This window comes from Miscanthus floridulus, chromosome 12 (genome assembly GCF_019320115.1).
Source record: "Miscanthus floridulus cultivar M001 chromosome 12, ASM1932011v1, whole genome shotgun sequence".
NCBI classification, from domain to species: domain Eukaryota; kingdom Viridiplantae; phylum Streptophyta; class Magnoliopsida; order Poales; family Poaceae; genus Miscanthus; species Miscanthus floridulus.
This window is the reverse complement of record NC_089591.1, coordinates 15,985,428-16,007,248: the sequence shown is the minus strand read 5'-3', so window position 1 is coordinate 16,007,248 and position 21,821 is coordinate 15,985,428. Positions and strand designations below refer to the sequence as shown.

Here is a 21,821-nt window from a genome sequence, read left to right as displayed (position 1 = left end):
AAAGATGAAGAGTTGGACTGTCATCAGAGAACACGCAGGAGGATTAAAATGAAAAATACAGAAATGATTTTTATTTAAATGGCTCTTGAATTTTAATATAATAATAAAAAGAAAAAATGCCCACAAAATCGAGCATGCCCGAGCCGACCGAAGGAGCTAGAAGCCGTACAGATCAACTGGCATTCTCTCATTTTATATATAATCCTATTTCCTATATATAAATATAAACCCTGGCGCTCTATCCATGGCTGGTGCCTCTCTCCTGTCCCCATCCTGCGCGCTCCTCCGCCGCCTTCCCTGCGCGTCGCACATCTCCTGCTCGTCGCGCTTCAAGGTTCCGTGTTCCGTACTGGAGGATTTGGATTGATGATTATGGAGACTACGCTCAGGTTTCACTCACCATTCCCCGTTGGGATTTTTTCTTGATTTCGCAGAGCTTCGACCGGGTTCGCCGGTTCTCGCCCGCCGCCATGTCGACTTCCTCAGGACCAAAGGAGGCGCCAGCGAATAACCCGGGGCTCCAGAGCGAGGTCGACCCCGCCACCAAGGGCTACTTCTTGCAGCAAACGGTAACCCCAGCTTTACTCCTGTCTATTTCACCGAGGTGTTCATCAAGCACTTGTGCGTGCTATTCAGCTCGGATTTCCAGTTTTGGTGCTCGATGTGTGGATTTGACATAAGTAGTCCTGGCGCACTTGATAAGCAGTGGGATGATGCGTGAGTAGTTGCTGTGCTCGATATCCTATCTGCCCCGCACCCCAATCCAAATTTGCTGCTGCTCATGTTATGTGGATTGCAAAGAAAAATTGTATCTGATGTAATGCATTTTATACCTATCAAACAATTTGGATATCTCAATTCTGAAACAGATTCAACTCTGAGCTCACTTTGTTACAAGGGCTTGTAAGGCAGGGCTCCAGATCCTGATTCACCCTGGAAGCCCCGTTTTCCTTTTTTTTCGTCGAACTTGCAGAGCTGGACATCATTGCATTAATGCACAATTGCTTTCCATTGTTCTGTTGGAAAAGCAGAAAGAAATTTACAGATTTTGATTGGGTCATGAAAACAATATGTGCATGTATGACCAAACCTCAAAGAAATTCGCACATAACAGAAAACACACATTTTCAGAGAACATAAGGGATAAGTTAAGGCAGGACATGAACAAGCTCTTTGGGTCACATAGAGCATGTTTGGTTCTCTTGCTCGCCCTTGCCTAACAAGGTTAGAGGGGAAGGAAGCATCTTTGGATACTCTTGCTCGCCCTCACCTAGCAAGGTTTGCCTTGCGTAACCTTTCCAAGATAGGCTAGTGGGCAAGGTTGGGCAAGACAACAAATCATGCCCATAGTTGCGTGATCGCACATGAAGAAATTGACAAGCTCACTTCTTGAAGTTTTATCTGGTCCTTAAAAATCATCTCGTAAATCATAGTTTATGGTTGAAAACGTTTCAAGTGCACCTGGCATTTACACATTTCAATGGTCAGATGTAAATAATTTTGTCTGAAACACAACAACAAAGCACCATGGAGGTAGGCTTGTGTGTGAAATGCATTCAGATAGTTTCATATGCAGTTGTCCTGGAGTTCTCTTCAGGAAAGCACCATGGCAGAAGTACTGGGAATGCAGCACCATACATGTTCAAAGAATAATATGAGCAGAGGAAACTCACATTCAGAGAACATATATTCAGTTTGTTTGCGTTCACCATTTCACAACCTTTTCACTCCTTTTGCATTTATATTTCATGACTGAATCAGCTCAAGCAAGAACATGCTGCAGCTACTGGTACATGTAAAAACTGGAGTGAAAATCATAATGTAGTGCCATGTCATTTCTAGAAGGGTAGGCCTGGTGCAGTGGTAGAAGCTCTCCACTTGTGTCCTCGAGGATCTAGGTTAGATCCAGCTTTCCTTGCAAAATAAATCAAGGGTAAGACTGCCTAGAAATTCCCTTCCCTAAACCCTACCTTGTGTGAGAGCTTTCAGCAGCTTGTACACCCTTTTTTGATCATGTCATTGTTAGCATGCACTATGAGCATGACAAGTAGCAGACATCACATAGTCCACAGAAAAATTAAGTGCCAGACATCACAAATATGCAAAATCCTGTGGGCACTGGCAAAATCATCATCGTTCTATATACATGGATATCGATTTCTGCAAGGAATCGGTGCTTAGGAATGCTACTAAATGGGCCCTTAAATCTCAGAATTTGATTCTAAATATTTGATGGGGCTTGTATTGCTACTATTCCTGTTTCTTTGCTAAACTAAAATCGTTCCATGGTTTTGGAATTAACCATTGGTGGGCCAGCTTATTACCATAATCATTTCTGCTGTTGTACTTGCGGAGGTAATGATCACGAAAATTTCTGTTTTTTTGTTTCAGATGTTACGTGTGAAGGACCCAAAAGTGAGCCTTGACTTCTACTCACGTGTGATGGGCATGTCGTGAGTTTTATTTCTTTCTCTTCCTCCAAATATAATATTCCTATGCTGAGAAAAACAAAAACAGCTCATTTCTGTTCTTGTCGATAGCTACGTTCTGTAAATGTGGGGATGCTCTTAAGAGAAGTCATGGGCTGGATACACCCCCCCCCCCCCCCCCCCCCCAAAAAAAAAAAAATTCTGGCTTCAAGGACAATTAAGCTCTGGTTGAAAATATGGAAAAAAATGCAATGTCCACATGTTAAAGCGGCCTGCCTAGTTGCCTGTTGTGTTGATGATGAATGCCAAACTTTCCTGCCCCATACATGCAGGATACTAGCATTATTGTTTATTTGCTTTCTGGGTAATGTCAGCAAATCATTTGATGTTATCTTTTAGTAATATGAAAAAAGGCTGTAGTCCAAAAGCTGATGTGTTGTCATGAACCTTGTTTGTGATGGGTTAATAAAGCGCAGACTGCAGAATCCATAAAGAGGCCATACATGGAAGGAGGTGAAATGGAGAGTGAATAGATCTAGATTTTTGGCTTTGGTGTGATTATTTGTTTCATGCCTTGTTTTATTTGTACTTAATTCTGAACAGCATGTTGCCTGTCCTGATATACACAAGTGCTAGCTCGAAGCTAAGTGTTAGACTGTTATGGCGTTTAGCCTTGCTGCGTAGGGCGTATGGAGGTGAGTGGAGAGGATGGGGGTGCTGGCGCTGGCGGCGGCTTGGAGCCGTGGTGGCGCTAGGGCAACTCGTGAGAGGAAGTGGAACAGAGGACGCTGGGCGCCCAAGGGTGTCAAGATGACACAATCCCAGGCTAATCTCATTAATTTGCAAAGTTTGATTCTTATACAATCTGACCCAACAACCTGACGCTAGAATTAAGGAAACTTCTAATCAAATCAAATCTAAACAAACTGATAGCTGACCAAGTCTGGAACCTTGGCCCCTGGCCGGTGGTGTCCGTGCTCAGCCACGTTGCTCCTTGGCTCGGCGTTCATACGTCTTGCCGACCATAACATCTCTCCCCCCCTCGGGGAACAGCTCGTCCTCGAGCTGGAAGGAGGGGTGAGCTTCGCGAAACGCAGGGACCGGCTCCCAAGTCGCTTCAGACACCGGCATGCCCGCCCACTCGACGAGAACGTGCCACACGCCGCGGCGAAGTTCCGATCGGAGCACGCGTTCCGGGCGCTGCAGCGGCCGACCGTGGCGTAGAGGAGGCAGGGCCGGTGCAGCAGAGGGCGGTGTACCCCGGAACGGCTTCAGGACGCCGACATGGAAGACGTCGTGGATGCGCGCGCCATCTGGAAGCTGGAGACGGTACGCCACCTCACCGACTCGGCCGATCACCTGGAACGGGCCGGCGTACTTGGGCGCCAGCTTGCCCCTGCCCCTAGGCACCAGGTTCTTCGTGTGGCGGTGAAGCATCCGAAGGAGAACCCAATCGCCGACGGCGAACTCGAGGTCGCGGTGGTTGGCGTCGTAGAACCGGCGGGCATGCTCCTGAGCTTGAAGAAGACGAGCACGCACCTCCTCAAGGAACTCATCCCTGTTGGCGAGCAGGGTGTCCACCGCCTCCGTGCGCGCCTGCCCTCGGGACATAGGGCAGCAAGTCCGGGGGAGCACGACCGTACACCACCTGGAACGGGGAAGTCTGGAGCGCCGTGTGGTAGGCCGAGTTGTAGCAAAACTCGCCCCATGGAAGCCAGTCGAGCCAGTCACGCGGCCGATCACCTGTCAAACATCGAAGGTACATGGTGATGGTTTTGTTGACGGCCTCGGACTGCCCATCTGTCTGCGGGTGGAACGCAGAGCTCATGCTGAGCTTGACGCCGGCGTGACGGAAGAGGTCGCGCCACACATGACCTGTGAACACCGGATCACGGTCGCTGACGATCGACTCCGGAAAGCCGTGGAGCCTGACGATGTCCTGGAAGAAAGCGCGGGCCACCGACGATGCTGTATACGGGTGGCCGAGCGGAATAAAATGGGCGTACTTCGAGAACCTGTCCACCACCGTGAGCAGCACGCTCTTGCCATGGACCTTGGGCAGGGCTTCGATGAAGTCGAGGGAGATGTCGGCCCAAACGCGCGACGGCACCGGCAGGGGCTGCAGCAACCCGGCCGGATGAAGAGTGTCCGTCTTGTTCCGCTGACACACCGCGCAGGACCGCACAAAGTCAGCCGACGACGCGGCGGTCGTGCTCCACGAAGAATTCCGTGCGGAGGCGGAGCAAAGTCTTCTGAATGCCCTCGTGGCCCCCCGTGTGGGCGAGCTGGAGGACGTCGTCGAGGAGCGGCGAGGAGCTGGGCACGAAGACGCGGCCCTTGTGCAGCAGCAGCCCTTCGCGGACGCACCAGGAGTCGCCGTGGTTCCCGGCGGCCACGGCGTCGCGGCGAGCGCGCAGGGTGTGGTCGGCCTCCACCTCCCGGCGCAGGTCGTCGAAGAGCCGGAAGGTAGGCACCGAGACAGCCGAGAAACAGGCTGCGGGCGCCCCGGAGAGAGCGGCCAGCAGCGGCTCCTCGCCGTCCCGCCTGGAGAGAGCGTCGGCGACGACGTTGGAGCGGCCGGGGCGAAATTCGACCCTGAAATCATACCCAAACAGTTTGCTAATCCAATGATGCTGTGGAATTGTAGATAGACGCTGGTCCAGCATGAATTTCAAGGCGTAGTGGTCCGTCCGCACGACGAACGCTCGTCCCCAAAGATAGGGCCGCCAGTGTCGCACCGCCTGGACGAGGCCGATGAGCTCGCGCTCATAAGCCGCGACCTTCAGGTGGCGTGCTGCGAACGGGCGGCTGAAGAAAGCGATGGGCGCGCCGTCCTGGTGAAGCACCGCGCCGAACCCGGATCCCGAGGCGTCGCAGTCGACGACGAACGTGGCGGAGAAGTCGGGAAGGTGCAGCACCGGTGCCGAGGTGAGAGCGGCCTTGAGCTCGGAGAAAGCCGCATCCGCCGTGTCGGACCACTGGAAAGCATCCTTGCGGAGTAGCTGCGTCAATGGCGCCACTATGACGCCGTAGTTCTTGATGAAGCGCCGGTAGTATCCGGCGAGGCCAAGGAAGCCCCGGAGACCGCGCGCCGCTCGTGGGCGAGGCCACGACTGCACGGCCGCCACCTTGGCTGTGTCCATGGCCACCCCATCCACCGTGATGACATGGCCGAGGTAGTGGACCGCGGCTGTGGCGAACGAGCACTTGGACTGCTTGAGGTGGAGCTGGTGCGCATGCAGGACGTCGAGGACGGCGCGAAGGTGCTGAAGGTGCTCCGTCCACGACACGCTGTAGATGAGGATGTCGTCGAAGAAGACGAGGACGCAGCGGCGGAGGAACGGCTTGAGGACGTGGTTCATGAGCGCCTGGAACGTCGATGGTGCGTTGGACAAGCCGAACGGCATCACCAGGAACTCGAAGTGTCCATGGTGTGTCCGGAACGCCGTCTTGTGTACATCTGCAGCCGCAACACGCACCTGATGATAGCCCGACCTGAGATCCAATTTGGTGAAGAACTTGGCACCATGCAGCTCATCTAGGAGTTCCTCAACAACTGGGATCGGGAACTTGTCCTTCACCGTCACGGCGTTGAGCGCCCGATAATCGACGCAAAACCGCCAGGAGTCATCTTGCTTCTTGACCAACAGCACGGGCGCGGAGAACGGTGACGTGCTGTACTGGATGAGGCCGTGTTGGAGCATCTCATCGCACTGCCGCTCTAACTCATCCTTCTGCAGCTGCGGGTAGCGGTAGGGGCGTACCGCCACCGGCTCGGTACCCGGCTTCAAATGGATGTGGTGATCGCATGCTCTGGCCGGCGGGAGCCCCACTGGCTCAGCAAAGACGTCCTGGTAGGCCTCGAGCAGGTGCTCCAGTAGGTCGCGCTCGGACCCTTTGTCGGTGTAGAGGTCGGTCGCGAACAGGGAGGCTGCTGGAGTCGCGGGCGGCGCGCCGACCCCAGCCCACACCACGCGGCGGCCCTGGAACGTGAAGGCCATGCGCAGTGTCGCAAAGTCCCAGAGGATGGGCCCCAACGACCTCAACCACGTGAGGCCGAGAACCATGTCGTATGGCGCCAGCGGAATGGAGAAACAGTCCACCGTGAAGCGCTCGGCAGCTGATCCGAAGTTGCACACCGCGAGCGAGGCCTTGGCACTCGACGCGGTCACCGTTCGCGACGATGACGTGGGCACCTGGCGCTGTCGGTGAACCGGAGGCCGGCGCGGCTGGCGGCGTCGGGGTTGATGAAGTTATGCGTGGAGCCCGAATCCAGGAGCGCCGTGAACTCGTGGGCACCGATCTTGACGCGCAGCTGCATGGTGTCGCGCGCGCGGATGCCCGTTGCCGCAGACAGAGAGATCATGGGCTTGTCGGGGTCGAACTGCTGCTCCTCTGCCGGCGGGTCGTTGTCCGACTCTTCTGGCTCCTCCACAATGTAATCCGGAGCCTCGAGGTAGAATAGGCGGGCACATTTGTGACCGCGGACGAACGGTTCATCACAATTATAGCACAACCCCAGCTTGTGGCGTTCCGCCATCTCTTCCTGCGTGAGGCGCTTGAAGGATTTGGTGGCGTCCGTCGAGGCCCTTGACGAGCCGCTGGATGCCGACGGAGCCGGCAGGGCCCCAACCGGACGGCGTGCGGACCGCTAGGGTGCCGGTAGGGGTGGTCGCTGTGGGGCGTTGCGCCGTTCAAAGGCTCGGGCCAAGTGCATGGCGTGCTGCAGGTTCTGAGGTTGATGGAGCTCGACGTCCACCCGGATATAATCTGGGAGACCCCCGGTGAAGAGCTTCGCGCGCTGCAACGTGGTCAGATCACTGGCGTGCGCCGCCCGGGCCTGGAAAGCTTCCATGTACGCGTCCACGTTCGCCCCGAACGGCAGGCGAGCCAGGTCCGCCAAATGGTTGGTGTTGAGGGCGGGGCCGAAGCGCTGCAAGCAGTAGCGGCGAAAGTCCGGCCATGAGGGTTGGCCGATGTCCGTCTCCAGGACGAGGTACCACTGCTGGGCGACACCCTTGAGATGATAGGATGCCATCCAGACTTTGTCCACCTCGCGCGTGAGTTGGCCCCTGAAGAATTGCTCGCATTTGTTGAGCCATCCCAGAGGATCCTCCCTCCCTTCGTAAGTTTCGAATGTGATCTTGTGGTACTTCGGCACAATGGCGGCCTCGAACTCCGACGGGGGTGGTGGGTATGGCGGCGAGGGAGCCATGTGGGAGGAGGCCGGGGTCGGCATGGAAGCCACGGCCCCGAACCCTGGTATTGGCGACGGGGAGTGCGAGGAAAGCGATCTGGGTGATCGGCACACCGGCGGACGGCGACGATGGCGCCGGCTGGGAAGCTTGCGGGTCCGCGGCCGGCTGCTATGGAGGCGGCGGCGCCGGGAGGGACAGCGGCAGTGAGGGTGACACCGACGCCGATGCGGAAGAGTCCGCGGTGCCTGCCGCGATCTCCGTGATCACCGGCGAGGAGGTCGCGGGCAGAGTCGGGATGCCCCCATACCCGGGCAAGCCGAATTGCGGGAACGCCGGACGCCCGTCGAGGGCAGAGAGCCGGGCGCCCTGATGCGCCAGGTGATTGTTCATGGCGGACATCTGGAGCTGCATGCTGGCGAGCATCTCTGCGATGGATGCCAGCGTTGGTGGTGCGGCGGCCGGCGTGGAGTTCACCAGGCCTCCGGTCGTGGTGACCAACGGCAGGGACACCCCGGAGGTTGGGACGATGGAGGAGGCGGGTGGGATCGGGGGCGCAGAGGCGTTGGTGGAGGCGGCCGAGGAATCCATTTGCGGCGAGGTCTCTGATACCAAATTGTTATGGCGCTTAGCCTTGCTGCGTAGGGCGTATGGAGGTGAGTGGAGAGGATGGGGGTGCTGGCGCTGGCGGCGGCTTGGAGCCGTGGTGGCGCTAGGGCAACTCGTGAGAGGAAGTGGAACAGAGGACGCTGGGCGCCCAAGGGTGTCAAGATGACACAATCCCAGGCTAATCTCATTAATTTGCAAAGTTTGATTCTTATACAATCTGACCCAACAACCTGACGCTAGAATTAAGGAAACTTCTAATCAAATCAAATCTAAACAAACCGATAGCTGACCAAGTCTGGAACCTTGGCCCCTGGCCGGTGGTGTCCGTGCTCAGCCACGTTGCTCCTTGGCTCGGCGTTCATACGTCTTGCCGACCATAACATAGACACCAACCACAAAAGATAGGATGTAATCCTTAATTAAATGGTAACTTGATTGTCAAGTGAATGCTGCAGCCAGTTTTACTTTTCATTGCTGCTGCCTTGCATGCTTTTTGGTAGTTATTACTAGTCTCTTCCTCATATTTGATAATATTGAATTATTTGGTCATTGTTTTGTGATCAGGGTCAAAAGTTTTTCTAGGTATGTCTTATGATGCGCACGTTCTTCTCCAGGTTGCTGAAAAGGTTGGATTTTGAAGAGATGAAATTCAGTTTGTATTTTCTTGGTTACGAGGTATAAGTTTCTATGGATTTGTGAAACTATGCATCACCTGAAAATAGAATTTACAGAATCCTAATTCGTAAGTATTTATGTAAATTTAATCTACTGTGTGCTTGTAGGATGTGACCTCAGCCCCTGACGATCATATCAAGCGGACTGAATGGACTTTTAGGCAAAAAGCTACTCTTGAGCTCACCCAGTGCGTCTTGTTTCACTGTATCTTTGTGAGATGCCCTTCTTTAATAGCTTGAATGGTCACCAGCAAATTAATTAACACTTGGTATCTGTAGCAATTGGGGCACGGAAAATGACCCTGAATTCAAAGGTTACCATAATGGGAACTCAGACCCTCGTGGTTTTGGTATGTGCTTTGACCATCCATGTTCAATTGAAATGACTGAAAGTTGCTGTTTCAATTGACCATCCATGTTCAATTGAAATCACATAGTGCTCTAACACTTGTATTTGCTCACTTTTGTTCATTCAGGTCATATAGGAGTAACCGTGGATGATGTCCACAAGGCATGTGAACGCTTTGAACGTCTTGGGATTGAGTTTGTGAAGAAACCTGATGATGGTAAGTTAATTTGCATTGTGGTGTTAATCACAACAACAACAACAACAACAACAAAGCTTTTAAGTCTCAAATAAGTTGGGGTAGGCTAGAGTTGAAACCCAGCAGAAGCAATCAAGGTTCAGGCACGTGAATAGCTGTTTTCCAAGCACTCCTATCTAAGGCTAAGTCTTTGGGTATATTCCATCCTTTCAAGTCTCCTTTTATTGCCTCTACCCAAGTCAACTTCGGTCTTCCTCTGTCTCTCTTCACGTTACTATCCTGGCTTAGCATTGTGGTGTTAATCAAACAAGAAAAATAAATAGTTAAATACTTCTTTCTGTAAGATTTGTAGGGCTATGGTGTAACTAAGCATATGAGTAGGACTGATGTACAATAGGGATCGTCCAAAATATTTGAGGGGTTTAGCCTAGTGCTTACCCATGTATCTAGTTACCTACTACTTCTACTTTACAGTTTACCATCCAGTAGTTTTCAGGTTTCTTGGCAACCAAGTAGAAATCATAGCATCTGCTTTATGCAATTAGAATATGCTAAGGAGTAGGTACACCACTTGCCTATATAAGCAGTGGCTTAGCATCATCTTGTATCCCAAGTTTTGCAATTCAATACAATCCAAGCGGCCCATGGCCAAGCTATCCTCTGACAGCCAAATTCCTATTGTGTTCTTGTTTACCTGGGCAACAATTGGTATCGGAGCATGGTTAGGGGAGAGCAGAGGCCATGTCCACCTCCAGCGAGCGCGTCCTGAGAGCAGCAGCCGCCGCCGCAGCCGCCAACGCTGGCGGAGGAGCGGTGGTCAATCCTGGCGCCGATCAGGCTCAGCGCTTGGCCACGGCAGAGGCCGCAGCCGCGCAGGCGATCGAGGTGGCCAGGCAGGCAGCGGCCAACACAGTTGGAGAGGCAGCCCAGGGAGCCTTCGCGGAGCCCAGTGCGCCATCGGATCCCGTCACCGTCGCCAGAGCGCCGTCGCAGACGCGGAGGTCATCGCGGGTCACCTGCGGCCGTCCAGACGGTGTACAAGGACTCCGGCACGGGGACGCCATGGCCGATGCTGACCAAGACCAACTACCATGAGTGGAGCCTGCTCATGAAGGTGAAGATGCAGGCGCGCCAGCTCTGGGACGCCATCAAGTACAGCGACCTCCCGTACCACGACGACCGGCGCGCTCGAGGCCATCATCGTCGGGGTACCACCGGAGATGGGCGCACCGCTCGCGGACAAGGCGACGGCCAAGGGGGCGTGGGACTCCATCACCGCGGCGCGCATTGGCGTCGACCGCATTCGCCGCGCCACGCTGCAGCGGCTGCGCAAGGAGTGGGAGAACCTCGCCTTACGTCCAGGTGAGCAGGTCGAAGACTTCACCCTCCGTCTCTCCGCGCTGAAGCAACAGATGGCCCGCCACGGCGACAAGGATGTCGACGAGGAGCGGGTGGTGGAGAAGCTTCGTGCGGCGTTGAAGAAGTATGCCCAGCGGAAGATCGCGATCGAGACCCTCCTCGACTTCCAGGACCTCACCATCAAGGAGGTCGCCGGAAGGCTGAAGACGGTGGACGATCTCGAGGAAGAACCTTCGTCCGAGCCCATCTCCGTCGGTGGGAAGCTGATGTACACCTTGGAGCAATGGCTTGCTCGGCAGAAGGAGAAGAAGGGAGGAGACGGCTCCGGCTCGTCCAAGGACCACCGTCGGCGACCTCGCGGTGGCAGATAGCAAAGGCCCAAGGGAGAGCGTGGCGAGCGGGGCGACCGTGGCGGCGGCGGGCAAGGAGAGAAGGCTGGTAGCGCTGGCGGCGAACGCAAGGCGAACCGCGATGACACCTACCTCGACTGCCACAGCGTCGGCCACTAGGCGAAGGACTGCCCTCAGCCCCAACGCGAGCGTGGCGGCGCAGTGCATCTTGTAGAGGCGGATGATGACGAGGCGGCTCTGTTCCTCGCCCACGGCTTCCTGGAGCTGGAAACAAAGGACATCCTCTGTTCCAAGGCCGACGCCAGCCTCGACATCGACGAACCTCGGGCTCGTGCGTTCCTCAACACCGGCTCTAGCGAGGATAAGATGGATGGCTGGTACCTCGACAGCGGCGCTACCCACCACATGACCGGCCGTTGCGAGCTCTTCTCCGACCTTGACACCTTTGTTCATGGCTTGTTGCAGTTTGGCGACGCGTCAAGGGTGGAGATTCAAGGCGTCGCCTCGATCGTGTTCCAAGCCAAGACCGGCGAGCACCGAGTCCTGCACGGCGTCTACTTCATCCCGGCGCTGTGCAACTCCATCATGAGCCTCGGCCACCTCGATGAGGGCGGGTCCAAGGTGGAGATCGACAAGGGCGTCCTACGCATCTGGGATCGCCGCGGGCGCCTCCTCGTCAAGGTGAACCACGGGCCCAACCGCCTCTATGTTCTCCATCTTGAGGCCGCGAAGTCGCTCTGCCTCACCACGAGGAAGGACGACGACGCCTGGCATTAGCACGAGCGGTTCGGCCACCTCCACTTCGAGGCGCAGCACCAGCTCGGCAAGCAGGCCATGGTGCGCAGCATGCCGGTGATCAAGCACGCCGAGCAAGTCTGCGACACTTGCATCACGACGAAGCAGCGACGGTGCCCCTTCCCTCAGCAGGCCCAGTATCGCGCGTAGGAGCAGCTGGAGCTCGTCCACGACGACCTTTGCGGGCCCATGACGCCGGCGACTCTAGGAGGGCGGCGCTACTTCCTCCTGATGATGGACGACACATTCCGCTTCATGTGGGCTGTCCTGTTGCCGTCCAAGGATGCTGCCGCGGACGCCGTCAAGAAGATCTAGGCTGCGGCAGAGAAGGAGAGCGTCCGCAAGCTCCGGGTGCTACGCACCGACAACGACAGCAAGTTCACCGTCGCAGAGTTCGCCGACTACTGCGCGGGAGAGGGCATCCAGCGCCACTTCTCGGCGCCTCACTCACCGCAGCAGAACGGTGTGGTGGAATGTTGGAAACAGACCATGGTGGCCACGGCTCGGGCGCTGTTGAAGCAGAGGAGGATGCCGACCAAGTTTTGGGGGTAGGCGGTGATGACGGCAGTCCATCTGCTTAATCGCTCGCCAACGCGGAGCTTGCAGGGCAAGACCCCCTACGAGGCTTGGCATGGGCGCACGCCGGCGGTCGGCCACCTTAAGACGTTCGGCTGCGTCGCCTACACCAAGGATCTGGGGCAGCTCCGCAAGCTGGATGACCGCGGCAAGCCCGACGTCTTCATCGGGTACGCGGAGGGAGCCAAGGCGTACTGCATCCTAGACCCTGCGACGCAGTGTGTTAGGATCAGCCGCGACGTCGTCTTCGACGAGGGGCGCGGCTAGGATTGGTCCACTCCGGACGCCGGCAATTCGGTCACGACAGCGAGCGACTCCATCGTCGAGTACTGGGAGACTGGAGGAGCTGGGGGAGCACAAGGTGCTTCTCAAGTGGCGGCCGGAGCTACATTGCTGGTGCCATCACTCACTGCACCGTGCTCGCCGTCACCAAATCCGGGGGAGCCCGGAGGGACATTGGCAATAGCGGTCACTCCTCCAGCGCCACAGCCGGCCTCGCCAACGCCAACGCCAGCATCCCCTGCTGCTCCTACTGCTTCACCGGCATCATCAGCGGCGGCAGCTGTGGCTGGTGACCAAGTGGAGTTCGCCACTCCACTGGAGGATGATGAAGACAGACTTGACGCCTACTACGACGACGAGCCGTTGCGGTACCGCACGATGACGAACATCATCGGCGACCATCCTCCACCTCCGCCACCTCAATGCCTCTTCGTCGAGCTTCACCTCACACTCGCTGGCAAGCCTGCCAACTACGCTGAGGCCAAGGATGATCTGGCATGGCGGGCGGCAATGGAGCAAGAGCTCAAGGCGGTGGAGCAGAACCGGACTTACGAGCTGGTGCCGCTCCCTGCTGGTCACCGGCCTATTACCTTGAAATGGGTGTTCAAGCTCAAGAAGGACGAGCTGGGTGCGGTGATCAAGCACAAGGCAAGACTGGTGGCGCGCGGCTTCATCCAGCAAGAGGGGGTGGACTACGACGACGCGTTCGCTTCGGTGGCGCACATGGAATCTGTCAGAGTCCTCGCGCTGGCGGCTCAAGAAGGCTGGCCCATCCATCACATGGATGTCAAATCGGCTTTCCTCAACGGCGACCTCAAGGAGGAGGTATACGTGCAGCAGCCGCCCGGCTTCACCGTCGCTGGAGAAGAGGGGAAAGTCTACCGCCTCCGCAAGGCCCTCTACGGTCTATGGCAGGCGCCACGCGCCTGGAACGCCAAGCTGGACACCACGCTCAAGGACATGGGCTTCCAGCAGAGCGCTCATGAGGCGGCGATGTACCGACGGGGCAGTGGACGCTCTGTCTTGCTCGTCGACGTCTACGTCAACGACTTGATCATCACCGGCGCGGAGGATCGAGAAGTAGAGGCGTTCAAGGCACAGATGAGGATCTTCGACATGAGTGACTCGACCTCCTCAGTTTCTACCTCGGCGTCGAGGTGCATCAAGATGCCAATGGCATCACCCTCCGTTAGACACATTACGCCAAGCGGATCTTGGAGCTCGGCGGAATGGTTGGCTGCAACCCTGCCCACACTCCAATGGAGGAGCGGCTGAGGCTTAGCAGACACAGCACGGCGGCGGAGGTCGACCCTACACACTACCGGCGCCTCATCAGCAGGTTGCACTACGTGGTGCACACTCGCCCCGATTTGGCGTTCGCCGTCGGCTTCGTCAGCCGGTTCATGGAGCGGCCTACGGTGGAGCACCAGCAAGCTGTCAAGCGCATTCTCCGCTATGTCGCTGGCACGCTCGACTACGGTCTGCACTTCACCATGGCGCCCTACACCGCTTGCTTCGTCGGCTACTGCGACAGCGACCTCGCCGGCGACATCGACACGAGCAGTAGCACGAGCGGAACACTCTTCTTCCTCGGCAATTGCTTGGTCAGCTGGCAATCAATCAAGCAGAAGGTGGTGGCGCTCTCCAGCTGCGAAGCAGAGTACATTGCCACCTCTACTGCTGCAACCCAGGCCCTGTGGCTCTCCAGGCTGCTAGCAGAGCTCCTCGGCAGGCATGTCGAGGTGGTGGAACTGAAGGTGGACAGCAAATCAGCACTTGCTGTGGCCAAGAATCCAGTCTTCCATGAGAGGAGCAAGCACATAAGGATCAAGTACCACTTCATCCGTAGCTGCCTGGAAGATGGAAGCATCAAGGCTGATCACATTTCAACTACTGATCAGCTTGCAAACATTTTCACCAAGTCTTTGGGCAGGGCCAAATTTGAAGAGATGAGGGAGAGAATTGGTCTGAAGCAGATCATCCCCAAGGCAGGGCACAAGGCTAAGGGGGAGAATTGAGGGGTTTAGCCTAGTGCTTACCCATGTATCTGGTTACCTACTACTTCTACTTTACTGTTTACCATCCAGTAGTTTTCAGGTTTCTTGACAACCAAGTAGGAATCATAGGATCTGCTTTATGCAGTTAGAATATGGTAAGGAGTAGGTACACCACTTGCCTATATAAGCAGTGGCTTAGCATCATCTTGTATCCCAAGTTTTGTAATTCAATACAATCCAAGCGGCCCATGGCCAAGCTGTCCTCTGACAGCCAAATTCCTATTGTGTTCTTGTTTACCTGGGCAACAATATTGACTCGTGGTGTTTATTTGAGTCATAGCTTTACTCTGGCAGTATATGAACTTTATATTTGTGCTGTCCACCCTAATGCATCTGTAGGACCATCTTGATAGTCATTACCAACCTCTTAACTCTACAAGAAAAATGAGAAGTGAACAGTTCAGCAGTTTATGTTAGTATGGTGAAGCCTATGGTTGCATAGGAACAATTTGCTGATGTAAACATTGAAAGCTCTGCTTTCTTAAAATCATGGAGAACGACATGCTCTTTGGCTTATGGTTGATAATGCCACCTGCCTATTACCTTCAATCTAGTAATGATACCCCATTTACATTCTTATCTCTGTAGGAAAAATCAAAGGCATCGCCTTCATCAAAGATCCTGATGGTTACTGGATCGAAATCTTTGACCACACCATTGGGACGGTGACTTCTTCAGCATCATGAAGTGCTGTTCTTCACATATTTAGGAGGCTTTGCGTCCAGATTCTTTATACCTGTCATTATGAACTATAGTTGATTCCTTGCATGGTGCACAAGAACATATACAACTCTGGGCATAGGAGCTTCTTTTGATATGGGTGTCTGGAGTCTGGACTCGGATTAAGGGCTAGAATCTGCTTACTCCTTGTATCTTGTTTCAATAATAATATGTGAACTATGTTGAGGAATGAACAGTAGTGTTGGAAATAAAATAAGTTCAGATAGATTCAAGTTTGTGTTGTTTGTTTGCATATAGGCAGCCGTGAAATGTTGGATAAAATGCAAACAGGTGGTAAGGAACTTGTTACCAGGGGTTCTGTTGGGGACGTTAGCCAAAGCTGCTGGGTCACACGTTGGCTAATTTAGTCACTGGATGATTTACATGAGACAGTTACCGATTTTTCAACTTGTGAGAAGGATAAATTTCTGTTGGGAGTTTGGGACACATCACTGGGTGAACCTCCTCAACAAATTCTCCTGGCACACACTACGCGACATAGTAGTTCATTCATCTGGATGCAACATAATCCATGGACACACTTGCAACAAAGTTATGTGTCACTGGCCAAGGCCTAGGCAATGAAAAATGACAACCTAAGAAGTAACAATTCCAAAAGCTATTACGGTGAATTCCACATCCGAAGATAGTTAAGCATAGTTGACATTTGGAATGTAGTACTCCTTCTGTTTTAAATTATAAGACGTTTTGTCTTTTTTAGGTACGTAGTCGTCTTATAAATTGGAACATAGAGAGTAGTTCTGATCTGCGCAAATGATATAACCAACCTAGCATGATAATGATGATGCTGCGGGCAAGTAAGCCCATTGCCAGGAGACCGGGGGTGCCAGGAGACCGGGGGCAAGAATGAAAGGCTATGCTAAAGAATTGGGCTGATTCTGCTGCAAAACTAGATGAGTGTAACAAAGCAATACGCAACTCAAAATGGTTGTGGTCAACCGGTGGCAATGCCTGCAACCGAACTTTGATAGGGAACTCAGGGTCTTTTTGATTCAGCGGTGAGCTGTAAAATGTTGTTGTGAGCTGTGAGCTATGTAAGAGCTACTTTGAGTTATGTGCTATGAAAAAACTGTAAGCTGTTGAGTTAAAACGACTATGAATTCGAGAATTAAAGGCTCAAAGCACCATGCTCAAGAGAAACGCTGATATTTTTGGATGAAATTTGATCAATGTATGTTCAAACTGTATATACTGCCATTACCACTGCAGCAAGATGAGGCATAATTTTCTTAGGATCAAAGCCTAAATTACAAGGTTTCAAGTATCGGATATCCAGAAGCTATAAAAATATGTAAAAGCTGTTTCATTAGTAAGTTTATAGAAAATATGAAAATTTATTAATTATACTAGCTATAAAAATGGAAATAAGAACATGTCTAAATGGTCCATTATTTCATAATCATTCAATCGATCAGCTTCCATTTTATATTCATTTAACTTTCAACAATAAGCAAAGTAATTGTCTTGTATCCATTTCATCAATTATTAAGTAAAGGGCACAATGGTGAGGTATATATTATAGTCGTCTAGAGTAAAAGAAAGTTGAATATTTTCCCCAATTTAGAATTAGCGGCGCTTAAAAGAAGTTCGCGGTTGAATCAAATTGTGGTGTTTAGCATAGCTAAAACATCCTTGGCTATAAAACAAGAACAATTAGCAATATTTTAACAACATTTCTCTAAAAGGTTATGTCGGTGCAATGACGGGCTGCTTAGAACCTTGCTGAATTGTGGTAAGCAGAGCTGAGTAGAGCAATAACGTAAAACTACATTGATCCTCCAACTAAGTATGCTCATCTTGCCCGCCAGACCATGCAACTTAAAATCGAGAACGTTGTGGCATTAAGGGGCGGTGCTCGAGGTGGGACCACGGAGATGCCCCTGGCGACTGCGCCTGGTTGTGTGGGTCGGTGACTCGACGTAGATCCATGGCGGCTCAGGCAATGTCCGGTGTCCGAGTGGAGTGTGGAGATCAGAGCCAGATCGAGGGGCGGGGGCTTGGTTGAACGCCAAGTCGGTGATGCCATCCGAAACGGCCGTGCATCTCGTGACCGACTAGGAGACTGCAATTTCCCCCCTCCCTCCATGATCTCACCGACTTACCCGCGCGGCGCGCCTGTATAAATATATACGGAAGCAAGCAGCGAGGCTTCAATCCATCTCCATCTCTGTGTGATGGCAAGAACCGGCCGGGCAGATATGATGCCAACCAGAAGCGACGCGAGCCGCAACCGCAAGCGCCCGCGGACGGGCGAGGTGGAAGTGGGACACACGACGGCTGCCCCGCCAAGCAAGCGCTGCGACGGCGGCGGCATCTACGTCCCTCCGTACCGCGCCACCACCGACGACGCCGACGACGAGTCCGGCTACGAGCGCCGCAGCTGGGACGTGCTGCGGAGGAGCATCACAGGGCTAGTCAACAGGCAACCTCGGCCAACATCCGCCACGTGGCGCCGGAGCTCCTGTCCAAGAACCTGGTCCGCGGGCGTGGCCTTCTCTGCCGCGCGCTCCTCCGTTCCCAGGCGGCCTGCCCGGCTTCCTTCACGCCGGTCTTCGCGGCGCTGGCAGCCGTCGCCAACGCCAGGCTCGCCCACGCCGCGGGGGACACGCACTGGCTCGCCGCCGCGGCCACGTTCGTCGCGCACCTCGTCAACCAGGGCGTCCCGCGCGACCTGCTCGCGCTCCTGCTCGACCGCCCCACCGACGGCAGCGTTGAGGTCGCCATCGGCCTCGTCACCCACTGCGGCGCCGCGCTCCAAGAGTCGTGCCCGAGGGGGCTACACGCCGTGTTGGACTGCCTATGCCTAAGGAGCATCCTCCACGACGGCGATGTTGACAAGCGCGTCGAGTTCTTGATCGAGGATCTCTTCGCCATCCGGAAGGCGCAGCTCCGGGGTCACCCTCCCGTCCAGCCGGAGCTGGATCTAATCGAGCCGGACGACCAGGTGACGCATCAGATAGAGCTCATCGATGATGAGCTCGATCCGGAGTTCCATCTTGACGTGTTGAGTCAAGCCCTTCCTTCGAGCAAGACGAGGCGGCATACGAGGACCTCAAGAGAACTATCCTCGGAGACTTCAAGATTCAATCTTCTTCTCCTGACGACGAAGAAACCGACAGCGACGACGACGAGTCAGCTGGTGAGGAGTCAGAAACGGATCAGCCGCCGGTCGTCGTCCGCGACCAGACCGACACCGATCTCTGTTAGATAATTAGGTATTTTTATGGTCAATTTAATCAAGAAATAAAATAACAATAGATTTATGACGATATATATATGCATGAGTATATCACTAACAAACACTACAGTATGCAAGTATGATATACAGATCGATACAGTAAGAATGTAAAGTGCGGTAATCACAGAGTTAAGATTGTACCCAGCGGATGGTCTCATGCCGAAGGCATCGGAGGTTCCATTCGCAATAGTCGACATAGTGTGTTGCTTGAAGTCGTGGACCACAGTTGATACAGGAAGGTGTTCGCAGTACAGTCCCATGAACGGTCCCCAGGAAGAAGACGGGTTCCACGATCGATCACCAGAAAGAAGACAGGTTCCACGAGCGATCACCAGGAAGAAGACGTCGGATGAGCAGTCGCGGAATCGCTCCCTAAAAACCTAATCGCCGCACACTCCGTGCAAGGTTCATAGGCGGACGAGGGTTCCGGAGGCATCTGCTCTTCCGCTATTGGACTGAGGCTGTGACGGAAAAGCCAAAGGGCGGCTGAGATATGGTCTCTCGGAAGCGAAGCAGAAGAACTGGACTGATGGAGGACTTCAGATTTATGGCTGTGATGGGAAGGGAGAAAGACAGCGGAGGATCCCAGGAGACAGAGACACGAAGAGACGGTAACTGACGCAATCAGTTCGCCTCCACCATAAAGGAGAAAAACACCCGTGATTTTGTGGATTAAGTGGCAAAACCTGGCCATACCCGCCCGCTTGCTCGCCGTCCGCCTGCCTGGCCACGGCCTCGGCCCGGCCTGCGCCCATGCCCACGCCCACGGCCCGGTTCGGCCTGGCTGGCGACGGCGGCGACGGCGCGCGCGCGTGTAGCACTCATTTGTCTTTTTCTTAGCTTCTCAATTAAGATAGATAATTTTCAACCAAATAAGCCGAGTTAACGTTCAGTCAAAAACTCGTACAATATTAAACTATACAACGCTTAATGTTACGTACCATAGAGTTTTATTTGATTTATTAAATATTATACGGGCCAAGCCCATAATATATCCAACAATCCCTACTAAACTCTAGGGTTGTAACAAAATAGTCTCAGAACCATATTTTTTTATATATCAATGTTTCGATAGAGACTGTTAATTTGAACATCCATCTAGAGCAATATTTTCACTCAATCACAACTGAATAATGGACTAAGCCTTGAATTAACAGCTTTGTGTGAGGTGAATATCACTAAAGTCTTTAGTTGATACTAGGCTGCAAAAGGCATTCCCTCTGTTTGAAGCATATAAGTCATACTCCAGTGCCTTTCATGAGTATTTAGAGATCACCCAAATCTCATAAACTGTGACCAGCAGTCTGACTCATATAGGTGTGTTCCTCAAAAGATGTTCTGTAGGACAACATCTTTGCTTTAGCATACCACTTGGAACACATTAAGGTAAAAACCAACCTACCTTACAGAAAGGAAAGATATATATCAGAAATGAGTCTTACTAAGGATCTTTTCTCATAATTTACTACTAGCTTGTTTCACCATCCTACTTCACAGGATCTCCGGTCATATAGAACAGGTTAGCACTATAGTAAATTTCATGTGGGTCTCAAACCCATCTCTCTCAATGCACTTTCTATCACATTGTGTGATAGACCCTTAATGAATTTATCTGCCAGATTGTTAGACGTATGAACATAGTCCAACGCTATTACTCCGAAGTTTCTCAATTTTTTGATAGATTTTAGTCATCCCTTAATATGCCTTGTGGACTTCATATTATCCTTAGAACTGTTAACCTTCGTAATCACAGTCTAGTTATCACAGTTTATAAAAATAACTGGTATGGGGTTTTCAACAACCGGTAAATTCATAACGAGATCACGAAGCCACTCGGTCTCAGAGCCAGCGGTGCCTAATGCTGTGAGTTCTGCTTCTATTGTAGACTTAGTTAAGATAGTTTGCTTGCAAGACTTCTAGGAAACAGCATCACCTCCAAACGAAAACACATATCCACTTGTGGCATAAAGCTCATCAGCATCAGAGATCCAGTTGGCATCACAATAGCCTTCCAACACCTTCGGGTGTCCGCTATAACGAATACCATAGCTCATATTACCTTTTAGATAGCGCATCACTCTCTCAAGAGCACGCTAGTGATCATCTCCTAAGTTTGACACAAACCAGCTTAGCTTGCACACAACAAATGAGATATCAGGACTTGTTGCACTAGCAAGATACATGAGCGAACCAATGATCTAGGAATATCTCAACTGATTCCTTGCTATTCTCTGTTTTTTCCTCAATAGCACACTAGGGTCATAAGGTGTAGGAATAGGTCAACGGTCACTAAATCCAAAGTGACTCAGCACCTTTTCCATATAGTGGGATTGTAACAGAGTTACTCCACCATCACCTTCTCTCAGAAGCTTGATATTAAGAATAACATCAGCCTCTCCCAAATCTTTTATTTCAAAATTATTAGATAAAAATTCCTTCACCTCCTCAATCACTTTGACACTGGATCCAAAGATCAGTATGTCATCAACATATAAGCCACATAATAACTCCTTCACCCCCACCATACCGATAGTACACACATTTGTCAGCTTCATTCATAACAAAGCCAGCAGATGTTAAAGTTCTGTCGAACTTCTCATGCCACTGCTTAGGAGCTTGTTTTAGGCCATATAATGACTTTAATAATTTACACACCTTATCTTTTTTACTATTTGCTACAAACCCATCCAACTGTTCCATATAGATCTCCTCCTCTAACTCTCCATTTAGGATAGTTGTCTTAACGTCCATTTGATTTTTAACGTCCATTTGATAAATGATAAGACCATAGAAGGCAGCCAGAGAAAGCAAAACTCGAATTGTAGTCAATCGGGTAACCGGTGAATAAATATCAAAGAAGTCCTCACCTTCCTTTTGAGTATAACCCTTGGCCACAAGTCTTGCCTTGTACCTCTCGATAGTACCATCAGGCCTAAGCTTTTTTCTTGAACACCCATTTGCATCCTATAGG

At 52.6% G+C, this 21,821-nt stretch overlaps 2 protein-coding genes across 2 annotated transcripts; both read left to right on the top strand.

Moving 5' to 3' along the window:
- Window positions 1-203: 203 nt before the first annotated feature.
- Window positions 204-15,817, top strand: LOC136496366 (lactoylglutathione lyase-like). Its single transcript, XM_066492025.1, has 8 exons — window positions 204-334; window positions 435-569; window positions 2,392-2,453; window positions 8,848-8,908; window positions 9,016-9,095; window positions 9,187-9,257; window positions 9,384-9,473; window positions 15,460-15,817. The coding sequence occupies exons 1-8, from the start codon at window positions 245-247 to the stop codon at window positions 15,555-15,557; spliced, it is 687 nt and encodes a 228-aa protein (XP_066348122.1). The 5' UTR covers window positions 204-244; the 3' UTR covers window positions 15,558-15,817.
- A 1,969-nt stretch (window positions 15,818-17,786) lies between these two features.
- Window positions 17,787-18,819, top strand: LOC136495581 (pre-mRNA-splicing factor cwc22-like). Its single transcript, XM_066491473.1, has 3 exons — window positions 17,787-18,026; window positions 18,134-18,556; window positions 18,640-18,819. Exons 1-3 carry the CDS (start codon window positions 17,787-17,789, stop codon window positions 18,817-18,819), a joined length of 843 nt encoding a protein of 280 aa, XP_066347570.1.
- Window positions 18,820-21,821: the final 3,002 nt, after the last annotated feature.

What these genes read in the sequence shown, in the direction of transcription:
- LOC136495581 (XM_066491473.1), top strand. Translation starts at nt 17,787, where the DNA reads ATGGCAAGAACCGGCCGGGCAGATATGATGCCAACCAGAAGCGACGCG. An exon ending in GGAGGAGCATCACAGGGCTA is followed by an intron (nt 18,027 to 18,133) that starts GTCAACAGGCAA and finishes CTCCGTTCCCAG; the next exon opens with GCGGCCTGCCCGGCTTCCTT. An exon ending in TAATCGAGCCGGACGACCAG is followed by an intron (nt 18,557 to 18,639) that starts GTGACGCATCAG and finishes CCTTCCTTCGAG; the next exon opens with CAAGACGAGGCGGCATACGA.
- LOC136496366 (XM_066492025.1), top strand. Translation starts at nt 245, where the DNA reads ATGGCTGGTGCCTCTCTCCTGTCCCCATCCTGCGCGCTCCTCCGCCGC. An exon ending in TGTATTTTCTTGGTTACGAG is followed by an intron (nt 8,909 to 9,015) that starts GTATAAGTTTCT and finishes GTGTGCTTGTAG; the next exon opens with GATGTGACCTCAGCCCCTGA. An exon ending in CTCAGACCCTCGTGGTTTTG is followed by an intron (nt 9,258 to 9,383) that starts GTATGTGCTTTG and finishes TTGTTCATTCAG; the next exon opens with GTCATATAGGAGTAACCGTG.